This window comes from Delphinus delphis, chromosome 11, assembly GCF_949987515.2.
Source record: "Delphinus delphis chromosome 11, mDelDel1.2, whole genome shotgun sequence".
Lineage (NCBI taxonomy): Eukaryota > Metazoa > Chordata > Mammalia > Artiodactyla > Delphinidae > Delphinus > Delphinus delphis.
In genome coordinates, this window is record NC_082693.1 from 99,081,587 (window position 1) to 99,096,493 (window position 14,907).

General features: G+C 58.9%; 2 protein-coding genes across 6 annotated transcripts in view; one reads left to right on the forward strand and one right to left on the reverse strand.

The window, feature by feature from the left end:
* Window positions 1-6,582, forward strand: part of GRAMD4 (GRAM domain containing 4) — a 78,920-nt gene extending 72,338 nt beyond the window's left edge. For 3 of the 5 annotated variants that reach the window (XM_060025831.1, XM_060025833.1, XM_060025834.1), the window contains 5 exons: window positions 18-162; window positions 922-1,015; window positions 1,707-1,791; window positions 2,622-2,690; window positions 2,913-6,581. In XM_060025831.1, coding sequence (XP_059881814.1) covers window positions 18-162; window positions 922-1,015; window positions 1,707-1,791; window positions 2,622-2,690; window positions 2,913-3,017 — 498 coding nt within the window. In that variant the 3' untranslated portion in view covers window positions 3,018-6,581. Of the gene's footprint in view, window positions 1-17; window positions 163-921; window positions 1,016-1,706; window positions 1,792-2,621; window positions 2,691-2,912 lie in introns of all 5 variants that reach the window. The other 2 variants (XM_060025832.1, XM_060025835.2) reach the window with 1 other exon arrangement.
* A 637-nt stretch (window positions 6,583-7,219) lies between these two features.
* Window positions 7,220-14,907, reverse strand: part of CERK (ceramide kinase) — a 50,922-nt gene continuing 43,234 nt past the window's right edge. Inside the window, exons 10-13 of the mRNA XM_060026008.2 lie at window positions 14,101-14,177; window positions 13,273-13,478; window positions 12,355-12,563; window positions 7,220-10,595 (exon numbers count right to left, since the gene is read on the reverse strand). Coding sequence (XP_059881991.2) covers window positions 10,523-10,595; window positions 12,355-12,563; window positions 13,273-13,478; window positions 14,101-14,177 — 565 coding nt within the window. The 3' untranslated portion in view covers window positions 7,220-10,522. The remainder of the gene's footprint in view (window positions 10,596-12,354; window positions 12,564-13,272; window positions 13,479-14,100; window positions 14,178-14,907) is intronic.

Below are 14,907 nucleotides of genomic sequence, written 5' to 3' on the forward strand. Positions count from 1 at the left end.
TCTTGTGCCCTCGGCAGCCGCAGACGGCCTCCTCGCGGAGCTACGTGTCCAGCGCGCCCGCCGGCCTGAGCAAGGACGAGGACGCCAGTCGCGTCCACGGCGCCAAGAAGAGCAATTTCCATGAAATCTTTAACTTGACAGAAAACGAGCGTCCGCTGGCGGGTACGTGTGTACTGAGCCCGTGGCCAGGCCAGGCGGGGTCGCCCGCCCCAGGGCTGGGGGGCCCGACGGGGGCCGAGGGAGGGCCGGCCGCCCGCCTCCGCCTTCCCGGGCGTCCTGGGCGGGTGGGTCGGAGGGGCCGAGCGCGTCTGCAGTGGGTGGTTTGACAGCGGAAAGGCAGGCCGGCCGGCCCCGAAGCGGAGCCGCAGAGCGCCACGCGTGCAGGGGCTTCCCGGTCCCGCCTTGGCCAGCTCGTCCCTTGCTGTGGCCTCCTAGAAAGCTGGGTGGTGACAGGTGACTCGGGAGCCCAGGGCCCTGCTCGGCGTCCCCGAAACTCCTGCGCTGCCCAGCTCTCCGTGCGGCGGGTCGGGGGCCCTTAAACGGTTTGGCCTGTGTTGTGTGTGATACCAACTGCAGAAAGAGAACTTTGGAGAATTTAAGTTTTGACCTTCTCCTGAGCTCCTTTTTTGCTGACCCAGACCGTGAACCTTGAGAGTCATGGCCGTAGTTTGATTTATTTAAATTGTGCTTTTCCTTTAAAAATAAAAAACAACAAAATCCCTGCCCATTGACGTGGGAGGGGAAACATCTGCTTTCCAGAGGCTCTCAGAGGCCACTCTCCTCCCACTGTGGGTTTCATTTGGTGGTGGAGGGTGAACGTCAGCACATCCTTGAGAAGCCAGTGCTTGAGGGTTCCGACGTCAAGCCAGAGGGCGGGTATTTCCAGTAGGAAAGGTCACGGGCCGCTTTTGTCCCCGTCAGTGTGTGAGAGCGGCTGGCGGTGCTGCTTGATAAACAGAGACCGCAAGATGCCGACCGACTACATCAGGAACGGGGTCCTGTACGTGACGGAGAAGTGAGTGAGCCTGTCGGCGGGGGCCAGGATTAGAGGGGGCGCCTCGCGGGCCCCGCGGTCCAGGGCGGCCCAGCCGTGGGGGCCCCTAGCCCTGCCGAGACCCCAACTCCTGCTGGCTCCCGGCCCCCCGGGTGGGGAGGTGCTGCCTCTGAGCCGGACGCAGCCGGGGCCGCAGGCCGTCATTTCCCCAGGCCCCGGGATGCCCTGGTCTGGGTGCTCAATGTCGTGTGGCGGGAACCGTGCGGTTCCCCCAGCCAGGGCCGTGGCCCCAGGGCGGCAGCAGGGTTCTTGTTACCCTCCTTCTGGGGTGTAGCAGCCCAGCTGCTACAGGGGTGGGAGGGGGCGGAGCAGGTGCAGGGTGGGGTCTGTTCTTAGCCCTGGGGTCCCTCGGCATCTTGCCCCCCACTCTCAGCTAAGGACCACCTGTTTGTCTCTACCCCCTCGCTGGAGGAACTGGCCGAGGAGGCCGACACACAGGTCTCTTGTTGGGCGCCCCGGGGATGCTCACGTCATGGGAACGTGAGTCGGGTTCGGTGTAGAGCAGTGGGGTTTGAACCTGAGAAGCGGTGAGACTCGGTAAGAATGAAATGGGTTGTAAGAGGCCGGCGCGTCGCGGCAGGTGAGGGGCCCTGTGTCTGGCTCACCTGCTGGGCTGTGCTCTGTCCACCCCTGCCCTTGCCGCCGCCGGTAGTTACCTGTGCTTCGAAAGCTCCAAGTCCGGCTTTTCCAAGAGGAACAAAGTCATCAAGCTGGTGGACATCACGGACATCCAGAAGGTGGGTGTGGCCCCTGCTCGCCCTCACCCCCAGTCTCAGGAGCGGAGGAGCGGCGGGGTCGCGAAGCCGGCGGCCGAGTTGGGAGCGGGGTGTGATTAGAACAAAACGAGGGGTGCCGTCTGGATTGTCGGGCAGGCGTCGTTTCTCCCCGCGGCAGGGCCCCGCTTCTAGGCGGTGTCTGTGCGGAGCCCCGCGGCTCGTCGGGGGGTATCCACGTGCCGCAGGCTGTGCGCTCTCTTCTGCCGGGTGGACCGGCGTCTGGTGTCCTCGCACGATGGTGTGTGTGGGGGTGGGGTGGGCAGTGAGCTGGGCCCCTTGGCCCTGAGACGTTCCCCCGGGGCAGGCTGTCCCGTCTCCGGCACTCCCCAGCACTTTCCGTCGTGTCACGTGGAGCAGGTACAGGTGTGCGCAGAGCCTGACACACACACCTGGCGGGGGGGGGGGGGGCCAGGTCCACCCACGCCCCTTCTGGGCCTCCTGGGTGGGCCCCCAGGGGTCCGCTGGGCAGCGTCTCCTTTCCTCTGAGGGTGTGTCAGGAGCACCCCTGTGGCTGTGGTGGGTCCCTCCCTCCCAGAGACGTGTGTGGTCGGAGGAGCAAGATTGGGCTGGGGGACCTGCTCCCCCCACGTGGTGCTCCTTGGGGGGCCCCGGCGAGGCTGGGCGGGTGTGTCAGCAGGTCTAGTGTTCCGCTCACACCGTCAGTCCTCGTCCTCTGCTGGCTGGGGAGGCCCAGGCCCGTCTGGGGCTCCGTGGATTGCACCCTGGGGTGTGGGGAGGGTGGCCCCGTCTCCAGGGGGGCCCGTGGTGACAGGCACGCCGTTGGCTTTCAGTACAAGGTCCTCTCCGTCCTCCCGGGGTCGGGCATGGGGATTGCCGTGTCCACGCCATCAACACAGAAAGTAAGTGCTGGGCGGGGGCCGGGGAGGCGGCGGCGGCGGGGGGCCGGGCGTGGCTCTGAGCGCAGGTCGGCCAGGCTTGCGGCCCGGCAGAGGGGCCTGGGAAGCCCCCTCCCTCCCTGGGCAGGAGGCTGCGGCCAGGCGCAGGTGCTGGGCGGGGGCGGTGGCGGCTCCGTGTGGACCTGGCCGCGTGGACACACCGCCGGTGCTTCCCCTCCCCGCCAGCCGCTGGTGTTCGGCGCCATGGTGCACAGAGACGAGGCGTTCGAGACCATCTTCAGCCAGTACATGAAGATCACGGCGGCGGCGGCATCGGGCGGTGACAGCTAGTGTCGGCTCGCCGTGACGTCGCTGGGAGTTTTTCTTTTTTTAACAATTCGGTAGTGGAGAAAAATTGGACATCCTCGTGATCTTTCGCAATAACCCCCCCCCAACCCCGATCTGTGGTTTCTATTGTGTTGACCCTGCGTTTTACAGACCCCTTCGCTTAGGGGTCGGGACTCTCGAGGGCGCGTCTTGTGGACGCGAGGCCACCGGGAAGGATGACACGCAGGACACACCGCCAAGCACAGCTGCGCCTTCTCTGTCCCCACCGGGCGGAGACCGGCGCGGCCGCACCCCGGCTCTCGGAGGCCAGCAGCTCTGCCACACCAAAGCCATACGAGGAGCACACGGGGCCCTCCCCGGGGTGAAGGTCGCCGGCGACAGGCGACGTGGGGGCCCCTGGCCAGCGCCATGAATGGGCCCGTCCTTTAGGGAGACCCCCGTGCACGTCCTGGGAGCGCGGTGCTGACCAGCTGGCCGGGGGCCCGAGATCAGCTCCTCAGGAGGAGACAGAGTGCTGTGCGGTGCAAAGGCCCAGGAGGACGGCCGCTTCGGGGGTGCTCCGAGCCCCGGGGCCGCCCCCGCCTCCAGGCTGCTGTGCCGGGGTGGGAGTGGACAGAGCGCCTCAGGCCCGAGGGGGCCCAGGCTGGCAGAGGGCCTGCCCACGGGGGCTGTGCGGGGACGCTGGGGAGGTCAGCCGGCTTCGGGGAGTGACTGCGAGCAGAGCCCAGAGGTCGGGGTCCGCAGCCCTAGTGCCTGCACACACACGGCGGGGAGGGGGGAGAGCCCTCACTCTCGGGGAGGTCAGAGCGCGCGTCTCGCAGGCCCGGTGTCCCATTGGGACTGACTGGCCAAAGGCCTCGGGGACGGACACGCGCAGGAGACGGCGGGGCCACCCCTGCTCGGTACACTCCCGACACGGGCACCTCCGGCCCCTCAGCTTGTCCTGAGTCCTCTGGGTGTCACGGAGATCGTTGTTTTTTGAAGAAACAGAAGATTATATTTTTTACAGAGAGCAAGCTGTTTTTCTTATTTTTGTATCGTTTTTCAGACGTAATTTTTACCTTTGCTCCCCATTTGCTGGTTGGGCGGGCGATTCAGTGGCGTCACTCCTGTCACCCCTTGGTAGGGGGACCCCGCGGAGTGCGCTCGGGAGCCACGCCCACCAGCCAGACAAGCACACGCCCCGGCCCAGTCGTGAGGTCCCGGGGCCCTGCGGTGGCCGCCCAGCTCCTGGTCTCCCTGGCGTCGGTGTCTTGTGACCTTTCAGAGACGAAGGCAGAGCCCGCCCGAGACCTGGGCTTTGCCCCACAGTCGGTGCAGGCGGATCAGGTTCTGGGGGGGCTGTGGGTTCACACCCAGTGGGGGACGCCCTCTGTGCCCGGGGCAAGGCAGGGTGGGCCCTGAACTGGCCCAGGGTGACTGCGGGGCGCCCCCTGTGGGTGCCGCTCAAGCCCCACCCCCCGGGGCCGCCGTGGGCTCGACACGCGTCCCTGTCAGCCCCGTGGGACTCTGTCCCCTTGCGCTGTGGGTGTGTCCCTGCGTGGAATGGACTTGCCTCTTTCAGAGTGGCGTGGTTTGGTTTGAGTCCCTTCTGAGGAGCAAGGGAGATGAAAACTGACCACGTGCGGGGTGGCCGTCCCCAGCTGCACAGTGGCCCACGGCAGGTCCCTCTTTGGAAGCCCACGGCCCCTGCCGGGAAGAGCATGGGCCTGTGCGGGCTCCCTGTCAGGGAGAGCCTGGAGTTTTATTGAGTTGTGTAAATCTGGGCAGGTGTTTAATTTCTGCGACTAATCACTGAACTAGAATGAATGTTAAATTTTTTATGTCTGGAGCTCAGTCTATTTTGGATCTGTAAATACTCATTACCAGTGTAACTTTTGTTCAACAAAAGGATTGTACTGTATGAAGAACTGATGGAAAAATGCCCCGTAACATTTTTTTAAAGAAAAAGTCTTGTATAAATTATAAATTTTTATTTAAATAAACCTGTAATGCTTTGTGCTAAGGTCGGGGGGCTGTTTTCCTGGCAGGGTCCCCGCGCACCGTGGGCACCTGGAGTGGGACAGGCTGGCACCACGGGCCCCTTGCAGTGGCCCAGGGCCCCTGTGGCCACTAGCACTAGAGGGCAGTGGGGATTTCAGCACCAAGGCCGAGGAGTGAGGTGGGCACCCAGGGAGTGGACTGGGGGCGGGGGAAGCTGTGGACATTGGGAGGAGGGAGGCAGGGGCCCAGCTTCCAGAAGAAGGAAGCCAAGGATGGGTGGTAGCCCGTGAGGGAGGAGCGCCCAGGGGCTGGCACGTGCCACGGGGGCGGGGGGGCTCAGGGATGGGGCCGAAGCAGCACCTGCAGTTTGGGGTACAGGTCCTGGCCCCGCCCAGAGGCGCCTCCCCTCGGGGGCCCTGGGCATCCCTGGGGCCAGCTGCTGCTTGCAGCCCTCCCCGAGGTCTGCGGCTGAGGGGGCCCTGGGCAGAGGGGTCCCTAGTAGCGCATGTGGCTCAGCTGGTCCAGTTGCTAGCACTGGACCCAGAGGGATGCAGAAACCTGCCTGGCTTCTGAGACCCCCAAGGTCGCACGCTGACCTGTGCTGGGGACACCCAAGGGCCCCCTGCACCCTGAGCCCCCCGGGAGGCAGAGGCCTGCCCAGGTCCCTCAGGGAGTGGCCAGAGCTGGATGGAAACCAGGTCCAGTGGGCCAGCTCCGCGGTGAGGGGGGCGGCCTTGGATACCACATCCGTCTACCTATCCCTTCATCCATCCATCCATCCATCTACCTGTCCATCCGTCCACTTCCGGCGCTGTCCTAGGTGCTGGACACAGCAGTGACGGGACAGCGGTCCCTGGGGAACCTGGCAGACATCACACAGACACCCCTGGGAGTGCTGTCCCCTCACCAGTGACTCTCCTGACGACACACCCAGGCTGTGATTTTGCAGCTAAAATAAATCTCCTGGTCCCCTACCTACGCTTGAAGCTCCGTCTCAGCCTCTGCCCCTCTTTGTGGCGGGTCCTCTTCCGACAGCCCACGTGCGCCCCGGCCCCGCAGGGCCAGCCTGACGCCCGTGCCTCCAGCTGCCCCCTGGTCCACAGCGAACCCCGCTCCCTGGAGGGGAACGTGGGGCGAGGAAGGGTCGGGAGCTCAGGGCGTGGGGTGGGGGGAGACTCCCACCCCCCGTGCAGGTGGGCCTCCCCAGGTAACGGCCCCGATTCGCACATTTTACAGAGGTTTCGTTACTTCACGTGTTGGTAAAGCAGCACACGCGAGGCTGGTCACTGTTGAGAACGCGCAGCAACCTTCTTCAGTCCCCGTGGTTTCCTCCGCAGGCCCGTGTGTTTCACTGTGTGCCTTTCAGGGTACGGCTCTGAAGGCTGCTCTTGGCTTTACCTTTTACCTGGGGGTCCATGGGACAAAAAAAGGGGGCCGTGGTGCCCCTGTAGAACTTGGGCCTTTGTTCCTGGGGCGACAGAGCCCCAGCAGGGCTCCCAGCAGAAGCCACCACTCGCTGCAAATCAGGAGAGCGGTCACCCCAGGGTAGCGGGTGTGGAAGGGAACACAGAGGGAGATGAAATGAACTTCCCTGCTCTTGAACCGGGGTTCTCTTCATAGGTCCTTACGGTTAATAACAGCACGTGGTGAGTGCATTTTATGACTATGTGATGGGTAAATAAATAAGGTCACACGCTGACCAAAGAGGGGTGCTCAGATGAGCCCAGGATTGTAATACTGCTCCCCCCACAGTATTTAGCCAACATCATTCGCTGTAACAGAGACTGGAGAGAGGGGCGAGGCGACCCTGAAGGCCGCCGGAATCTCGGGGAGCAGCCTCTGCCTGGGAGCTGAGGGTCCGGGAGATCCCCCCGTGTGTGGGAAAGCCGCCCGGCTCACGGAGATCTGACCCCCCAAACACGCTGGAACCAGGAAGCCCAGCCCCTTCCTGCTCTGGACCCCAGTGTCCTCCACTGTCAAAGGCTGGCATCACAGCACCAGTAAGATTGGAAAGGATGATACTCAAATATCTGTGATTATAGAAAGCCCCCAAATCCGCAGAAAAGTAAGAGGCACGTTTTTCTGGACAGAACCTGATACATAAAAAGCCACTGCATTTCCACAAAAAACAAAACTTAAAGGGTAACAGCCTCAAAATAGGAGGCTTTAAGAACAAATCTAAACAAAATCAAGAGACACATGGAAAAATCATTAACCTGTATTGAAAGATGCGAATGAGGGCTTAACGTAATGGGAAATACATGCAGTGTTCATAGACTGGAAAATTCAGTTTCGTGATGAAAACGTCTTCTTAATACCCACAGAATGAAACAGGCTACAGAAAATGACACAGTATGATGCCTTTGTGTAAAGAGCAAAACCTGAAAAGCTGTGCTGTCTGAGAGTATAAACAAGTAGGAGAAGAAGAAAAAAGCACCTTTCTTCTACCCTCTTAGGTTTACTTATTGGGGTCTGTGAATTAAACGGACCAAAGGCAAATTGGAAGAAACGGCATACAATTTTTATCTAATGCTAATATTTAATTTTTTTTTATGTGCCTCCAGGCCTTTGTAGAAAAGCAGTGGAGACCCAAAGAGATGGTCAGACCCAGGGCCTCATATGGATTTTAATAAAGGGCAATGAATTTGACAAGAAGCGACAGAACAAAGGGAAGGGAGTTCGGGCTTCTAGGGTAAAGCTAACGTATTGGGGAATTTTATATGGAGACGCTAACGGAGGAGAAGCGTTGTCTTATTAAGGTTTGGTTGCGCAGCACCACCTCGGTGCTAACTTTGTCTCCAGGGACAAAGGGGGCCCAGGAGAGAAGAGGGGGCACACCCTCACAAGAGGAAGCTATGTCCTTTCAGGCAGATGGGGGAGGGCAGAGGGCTCTTTTTGGCATCTTAACTTCCGCTCAGAGCAGTCCTTATGCCAAAGTGGCACATTTCGGGGTGCCACATTCTGATCCCCTCTCATGGGTAAAGCAAGGAAGTGATACCCTCCAATTCTGAAACAGTAGTTACCTCTTCGTTGGAGGCAGGGCAGGCTCAGTCCACAAGGGCACGCAGGGAGCTTGGGGGTGAAGTTCAGTTTCTTGGCTTGGGGGGTAGGTACCTCATTGTTCATCTTACTCTTGTTCTTTAAATTGTACGTGTTTTCACAAAAAATACTCTGCTTTGAAAAACAACAGGAAACTCGTAAGAGAAAAAAGAAGCTAGGTCCTGCCCAAAGTAACAACTTTATTTGTCTTCTCAAACACATCAGAGCAAATTTCACCATTTTCTAATCTTGAAGCCAGCAAGACTAGAAAGGAAATGAAGCCACTTTCTGCCCAGTTACACGGGACCGCAGTGAGGACAGAGCCGGCCGCCCGCCCGGTTACACGGCACCGCAGTGAGGACACAGCCGGCCGCCCGCCCGCCCAGGGGCCTGACTGCTGCACCGACAGGCCACACGGGAGGTTATCGACCTAGACTAACGCTGCTCAGCGACCCCAGGTTTTCACTGTCCAGCCATCAGTTCTGATTTTTTCTTAAAATCCTACAGTGTAGGCGCTGGGGTCGCTCCACTCAGGGTCCTCACGCGCCGCAAGGTCCAAAAGGCACTCCAGCCCCGTGACGGGGGTCATCCACAGCCCCCCCCCGGGGTGGGGCGGGGCAGTCCTCGGACAGCCACACAACCTCCAGGGGCAGCTCCAAGGTCTGCGATTTTGAATGTCGGCAAGCAGTCGGTGAATGTCGCCAAGGCACGCAGGAACCACGTGGCGTGGTGGGGTTTCTTCCTGAACGTAAAATGCCTACCCTCTGACCTGGACGGTTTTCCTAAAATTGGCAGTGCGTTTCAGGGCAGGCCAGTGATTGGAAGCATTCCCCAGGGACGATAAAGACTGGAGACCCTCTCGGGGACCCTGGCGAAACAGCGCAGTCAAGTCCACGGTGCCCACGGTCCCCCGCGCAGAGCTCGTGCACCTTTGCTTTCCTCCCCACCGAGGGCAAACGTCAACAAGACGGCAGCATCTCCTTCTTTCTCATCCTCAGACTTTTCACTCACCCGCCAGTTACCAAATCATTCAACTTGCACAATCACTTAATAACGTGGTCTCCTAAAAAACCACTGCTGAGGCTGCCCTGGGCGGGACTGAATGGTGAAACAGGACACTTCACATGTGCTTCCAAATAGAAATCACTGCAAAGGAATTCCAAAAACAAACGATGTCTGTTAGATGCTAAAGTGGCTGCCCGGACCCTGCGTGAGAGGCGGCGGCCGCTCACACTGCCTCTCGTAAGAGTCAAACTCCCTCTTCACAAATCCAAGGTGAAGCTGCGTCCTCCCACGTTTCAGCTAAAGCTGTTTTAGATGCGTCTTCCACGCACCGAAGCACGAACACAACAAAACAAGGCCCAGGCGAGGGGCGGCCCTGGGCCCGGGGAGGCCCCAGCACTTGAGCAGAAATAAACGAAAACACTGACAGTGAGGACACCGTTTATCCTCTTCTGGTTTAAAGGCCAGAACTTTCAATAAATATATAGAAATAAGCTGTGAGGATAAGAAAGGAACAAACCTGGACCACGTGGTACAGACTCGGGGCTGTGCCCAAGGGACCCCGGGGCGTGGGACCCTCCCCTGGGGGTGGGGCGCTCGGGCTGGAGTTCACACAGTTCGCGCAGGAACGTCTCAACGTCTCACCCACCGCGCTCGGCTGCTTTCTGTCTCCCCCCAAAGCCCAGCTATGGCATCCCTGCCGTGCGGATAGAAAGCTCGGGGATTCCAAATTTAAAAGAGTTAAAACCCCTGTGAGGGCTTTGCAAGCCGCCCGTTCCCAGAGCTCCTGACTTGTCCTCGCTCCCAGCTGGATTGTCTAGAAACACCACTGTGACTTTTCAAGCTACAGTAGCGTCGTTACTTGGAGTGTTCTTCTCACTCGCTAGAATGGGCTACTCTGGAAGCGTCGCTTCGGGCGGGACTGTGATATTGCACTGTAGTCGCCCGGGACAGGAAGGGTCCAGTAATAACGCCTTAATCGCAAGTTAAGATGCAGGTACTACAAAGGCAAAGAGAACCAACTACTTTCCACAACTTGATCACAAGCTACTACAGGGTAAGTCTTGCCAAGCAGATCGGTGACCCTGTAGACACTCGTGTCCTGGTGGCGTGACCTCGACGGAAAGCATTCACGTCGCGTTGTCCCTACAGTTATTGCGAGAGCGCCACCAGCGGGCCGCTTTCACCTCTGCGCCGTCAGCATGGTTGAAATCTAAGAAGCCAAGCGCTCCCAAGTCAACAGGCGCCCCTTGCTGAGGATAAGTTACGTGAAACGCAACCCAAAGACCCACACAGAACCGAAAATGCCACATGTGTCCCCAGAATTGCTGACAAAAGGTATTTTTTCTAAAATCAAGATTTAACTATCAAAAATAAACTTCTAAGTTTGAATGCTTATCAACGTAATTGGTCTGCAGTAATTTTCTCCAATACGCTCCCGCTTCCCAAGCACAGCGAGAAGGCCGGTGATGCGAGGCGGCGGCTCAGCGGTGCGACTCCTGCTTCGAGTTCTCCTCGATTCCTCGTGCAAAGAGCCGGACCAGCTGGCAGTGGACCCTGCAGAGACAAAGGGCCACACTCAGACCCTGCGCGTCCCCTGACTCTCGGCCCCCCAGCTGGTCGAGGGCAGAGGTGGGCCTCACGCACCAGGACGGTGGGTCTCACCATGGCAGTCTCTGGTCCCACCTGGCAGCGACAGGCCGGGGCGCAGAGCGACTTCCTGACACTCCTGAGAGACCTACTCTGCAAAGAGCAGCTGACGGCCAAGTGGAGATCTGGGACCCCACAGACCCGGTTCTAATTCCAGCGCCCCACCCGTGAGCAGAAGCCGCCTCTCTCCCTGCCTCAGTCTCCTTATGAGGACTGAGCTGACGGGGCCACGGGGAGGGTCCCCTGAAGGGCAAGCCCGAGCGAGTAGGAGACGCGGGAAATGTGCAGTCACGGAAGACAAGTGTCGCCACGCCAGCCCGAGCGCCCGCCTTCCGCAGAGAGCCACAGCACGTGAGCGGGGGCTCGCAGGTCAGCGTGGGCTCTCGGGTCCCACTGGCAGCGCCGCCGTCCCACTTGATGAATGACGTCACAGCCTCCTGAGAGATGGTTAGTCCCAAAGACCCCGTAAGTAAGTGACTCGCTGTTCAAGGCAGCGCAACATCAAGACGTGTAGGATATATTTCACAAAAGAATGCCTCTTTTAACTTTCAGCAATTCATAAGCCGGCATTAAAAATAATTCCACTTCCTCAACTTGTGAAATGAGTCTGCAGGAGCCGAACCCCTGCACGCACGACTGGCAGGCAGGGCGGGTTCGCCTGTGACCTTGGGGCTGCCTCTCGTCCTGAGATGTGAGCAGGGCGGGCACTGCCACGCTGGCCGCATCCTGGTCGCAAGAGCAGGGAGCGCGCAGACGGGGACGGGGGGAGGCCAGGGAGCCTGCCCCTGCCCGCGGCTTTGGCTGACAGGCAGGAGACCCAGCTGGGACCAGCAGCTGGTTGGCCGAGAAGCCATTTAGAGTGGGGATTATAAACGGGGATACTACACAGCATCCTGAAACACGGAAGGGCGCGCCCGCCGCCCATCCTTCCAGGCACCGGGGGCGGGACCTGGAGGCTCGCTCCTGACCGCCTTGCTCGTGTGACACCCACCCTGCTATCGCCAGCGAGAGCCCAGTTTGGATTCCTTAAGGTCAACCAAGCTCCTAAAGCCATTGGTCACAGGACAGAATCCTTCTAGAACTTTACAGTTCTCCCTCAGTCTCTTGTAACTGTTACACGCACACCTCAATCAATAGCCTTTTTCTGAAAAAGTTGCCTTTACTGTGTCTTTCAGTGGGGCAAAAAACCATGTTCTTGGCACTCCTGTTTCATCTGGCGATGTAATAAATACATATAATCAGACCTCAGATTCCCAAGTCCAAACACAGCAGGCCCAGTAGGTTCAGAGCCGGAGGGGCGGGCCTGGTGCCTGGACCACAGCACGGCCGCGGGCTGGGCTCCTCGGGGCCGGAGCATCTCCGGGCGGTCAGTGGATCCAGGACTTGGAAGGTGCCCACAGAGGCGCTTTGTTAGTTAGTTTAACTAGTGAGGAGACGAGGGAGGGAATGCCAGTGCCGGCAGTGCAGGATGTGGCGCAGAAAAATAAAACTGAGGGGCTTCAAAACCTGTGAAAAGACCGACCCCTCAGCACCTTTGCAAACCTGAGGTCACGGCGTCTCCCTGGGGGTTTCACCCGGGGAAACACACGTGCGTCTGTGACTCACTCTTATGCTTCAGGCTGTGAGGGTGCCAGGCCCACAGAGCCCCAGCGCCACCTTCACTCACCTGACCTCGATGGCAGGGCTGCTCAGAACCTCCCCATCGCAGTTCCAGGCGCTGCTGGAGACGGCGCAGCAGCACGGGGGGCGGTCGCTACACAGCTGCCCCAGTCGCTTCTTCCCGCGGCCCCGGACGCTGCCGTCCTCATCCTCCGCAGGCTTCGACACAAACTGGAACTTCTTGACGCGATAGACTTCGACGAAAGTGAAGTCAAACTACCAAAGACAGCAGGACGGAAACGTGCTCTCAGCGGGGCCTCCCGGCAGCTCCTCGCCCCGCCGCTTGGGGACAAGAGAAGTGGTCACCACGACTCTCACGACCCAGTCCCATCCACAATGAATGACACGGAGTAAAGAGCTCCGCGGTTCCTGCGCAGCGACTTGTACGGTTATTTACCTGCTTAACAAGCAGTATTTTAAAAGCCACATGAAAACACTGTTGGCCCAGACCTTAAAAAGATTTAACAGCCGCAAACTTGACTAAAATCATGGGCTGATCAGAAGTTGCGATTGTCTGGGTATCGTTAGACTTGCCCTCCCCGGCCCTGTGTCACTACAGGGGTGCCAGTGACTAAGGAAGGGTTTGCCAGAAGAGTCTCGATAGAACCCCTTTCCGGGAGCTGAAAGATTTTGTCGTAAGTGACCAGCAAGGGCAACAGAAGGTTGCACCGCATCACTTCATTCTGTTTTTACATAGGAAGAGAAACATTCACGCCTCCTAGTTTCTCTGCTCAAAGACTTTATATTTTTAGGTGAGATTTTACAAGGAGTAACTATGACTAAGACTTTAAAATGGGTGAAATGCAAACAGAAATCTGTCCTTCTTCCCCTTGAATTCACAGCCGATCCTACAACATGCAGATCGGGGTCGCCCAGGTAGAAGCGGCCGCCGACGCAGGCCACGTGGAAGCAGCGGTGCCCTTACCTGGTCGCCCTGGTTGGTGTGCCTGACGAGAAACCTCAGGAAGTTGAACCGGGAGCACTTCCGGATGAGGATGAGGTCTGAAGACCCGTCTCCCAGGTGGGCGGCCGGGGAGAGCCCCTGGGGGCTCCGGGGACAAGCACAGGACATGTTGGTGGCGTTGATGGCCAGGAACTGCCCGCAGACGACCTTCCACTCTTCCACCTCCTCTGAAGCAGGAAGAAGCATCGCAGATGCTACGTTAAATCCGTTACATCCGAGCCGGGCAGGTGGGCGTCCTGAGATGACCAGGAGGGGTCGTCTCTACAAACGCACCACGCGACGGCTTCTCAGATCAACACAGAGAAAACCGCGCCCGCCGCGGTGCCCGGCGGTCACCTCCCGAGAGGCAGAGCTGTTTCTCGGGCCCGCGCCTGGGACTTGGGACCACGATCTAGAGCAGGGGTCGCCAAGTCTGGCCCACCACCTACCTGACTGGGTGTGGCCTGCGAGCTAAGAATGGGTTGTACATTTCTAAGTGGTTGAAAAAAAAATCAAAAGGAGGAAAGTATTTTGTGACATGTGAAAATGACGTGAAACTCAAATTTCAGCGTCCACGAATAGTTTCTGGAGCCCTCCTGAGCCCACTCGCTGACCCCCGTTCCGGACCATTCTAGGGACAGGCGCCTGGCTGGCGCCACAACAGTAGTTCAGAGGGACGTGGGAAGATGGGCCCTTCCACAAAATCCCCTCTTTTCCCCAGAGTCTAGCAAAGGCAACCACGCACTCTGCCTGGAGCTGAAGTGGAAGCAGGTCCCCCCCCCCCTGGCGGAGCCGGCCCAGCCACGTTACCGGCGCTCTCCAGGCCGTACAGCGACCTTTTCCGCTCCTCCTCCAGCTGCCGCTTGCTCTGCCTGCAGACAAAGCACCTGGAGGACAAGAACACGCCCCCCTCGCCTGTAACCTAGGCTGCAAAAGCATTTCAATCGTTTGCATATAACAGGAAGTGCAATTGCAGAGGCTTCGCTTAAAAGTACTTGGTTTGCATATTAATTTGAGTTCTCAGAGTCAGATCCACTCTTAAAAATTACACAGACAACATATCCGTTTTGGAAATTGATAAACATTACAAAAAGCAAACAGCATCACATGAGGCCCTTCTGTTGGCTCTGGGGGGCGGGCTGAGCTCGGCCCCGACGCCGGGGTGGCAGCGGACGGAGCAAAGGACAAGGTGCAGGTCCCAGCGTGGATTCCCAGCCTGAGACTCTTCCCTTTCACAAAACAGGTAACACAGTGGTGACCTGGCCCAGTCAGTAACGAGCAAGTGAACGGCTCAGAGCAGCTGATGTTTGCGGTCCTGGGCACCGCTGGATGCAGGCCTTCACACGGGCCAGGGGCCTTTGCTGGTGGAATCAGCTCATCAGCAACGGGTGTGGCGAGGCCGTGCCTCTAACTGTTTGATTTTATGGTCTCAAATTCTTCACTTAAAGGAGGAGAGACCAGGGGAAGGAAGGGCCCACGTCTGAATGACTTAAAGGAGGAAGGAAAACCCCCGAGTCCCTCGAAACCCCTCAGCCTCTCCACGTTGTCAGACTGAGGAGCAGGGACGAGATGCGGGCCGCGGGTACAGGTGACAACCTGATACTCGTTCCAGGTTAA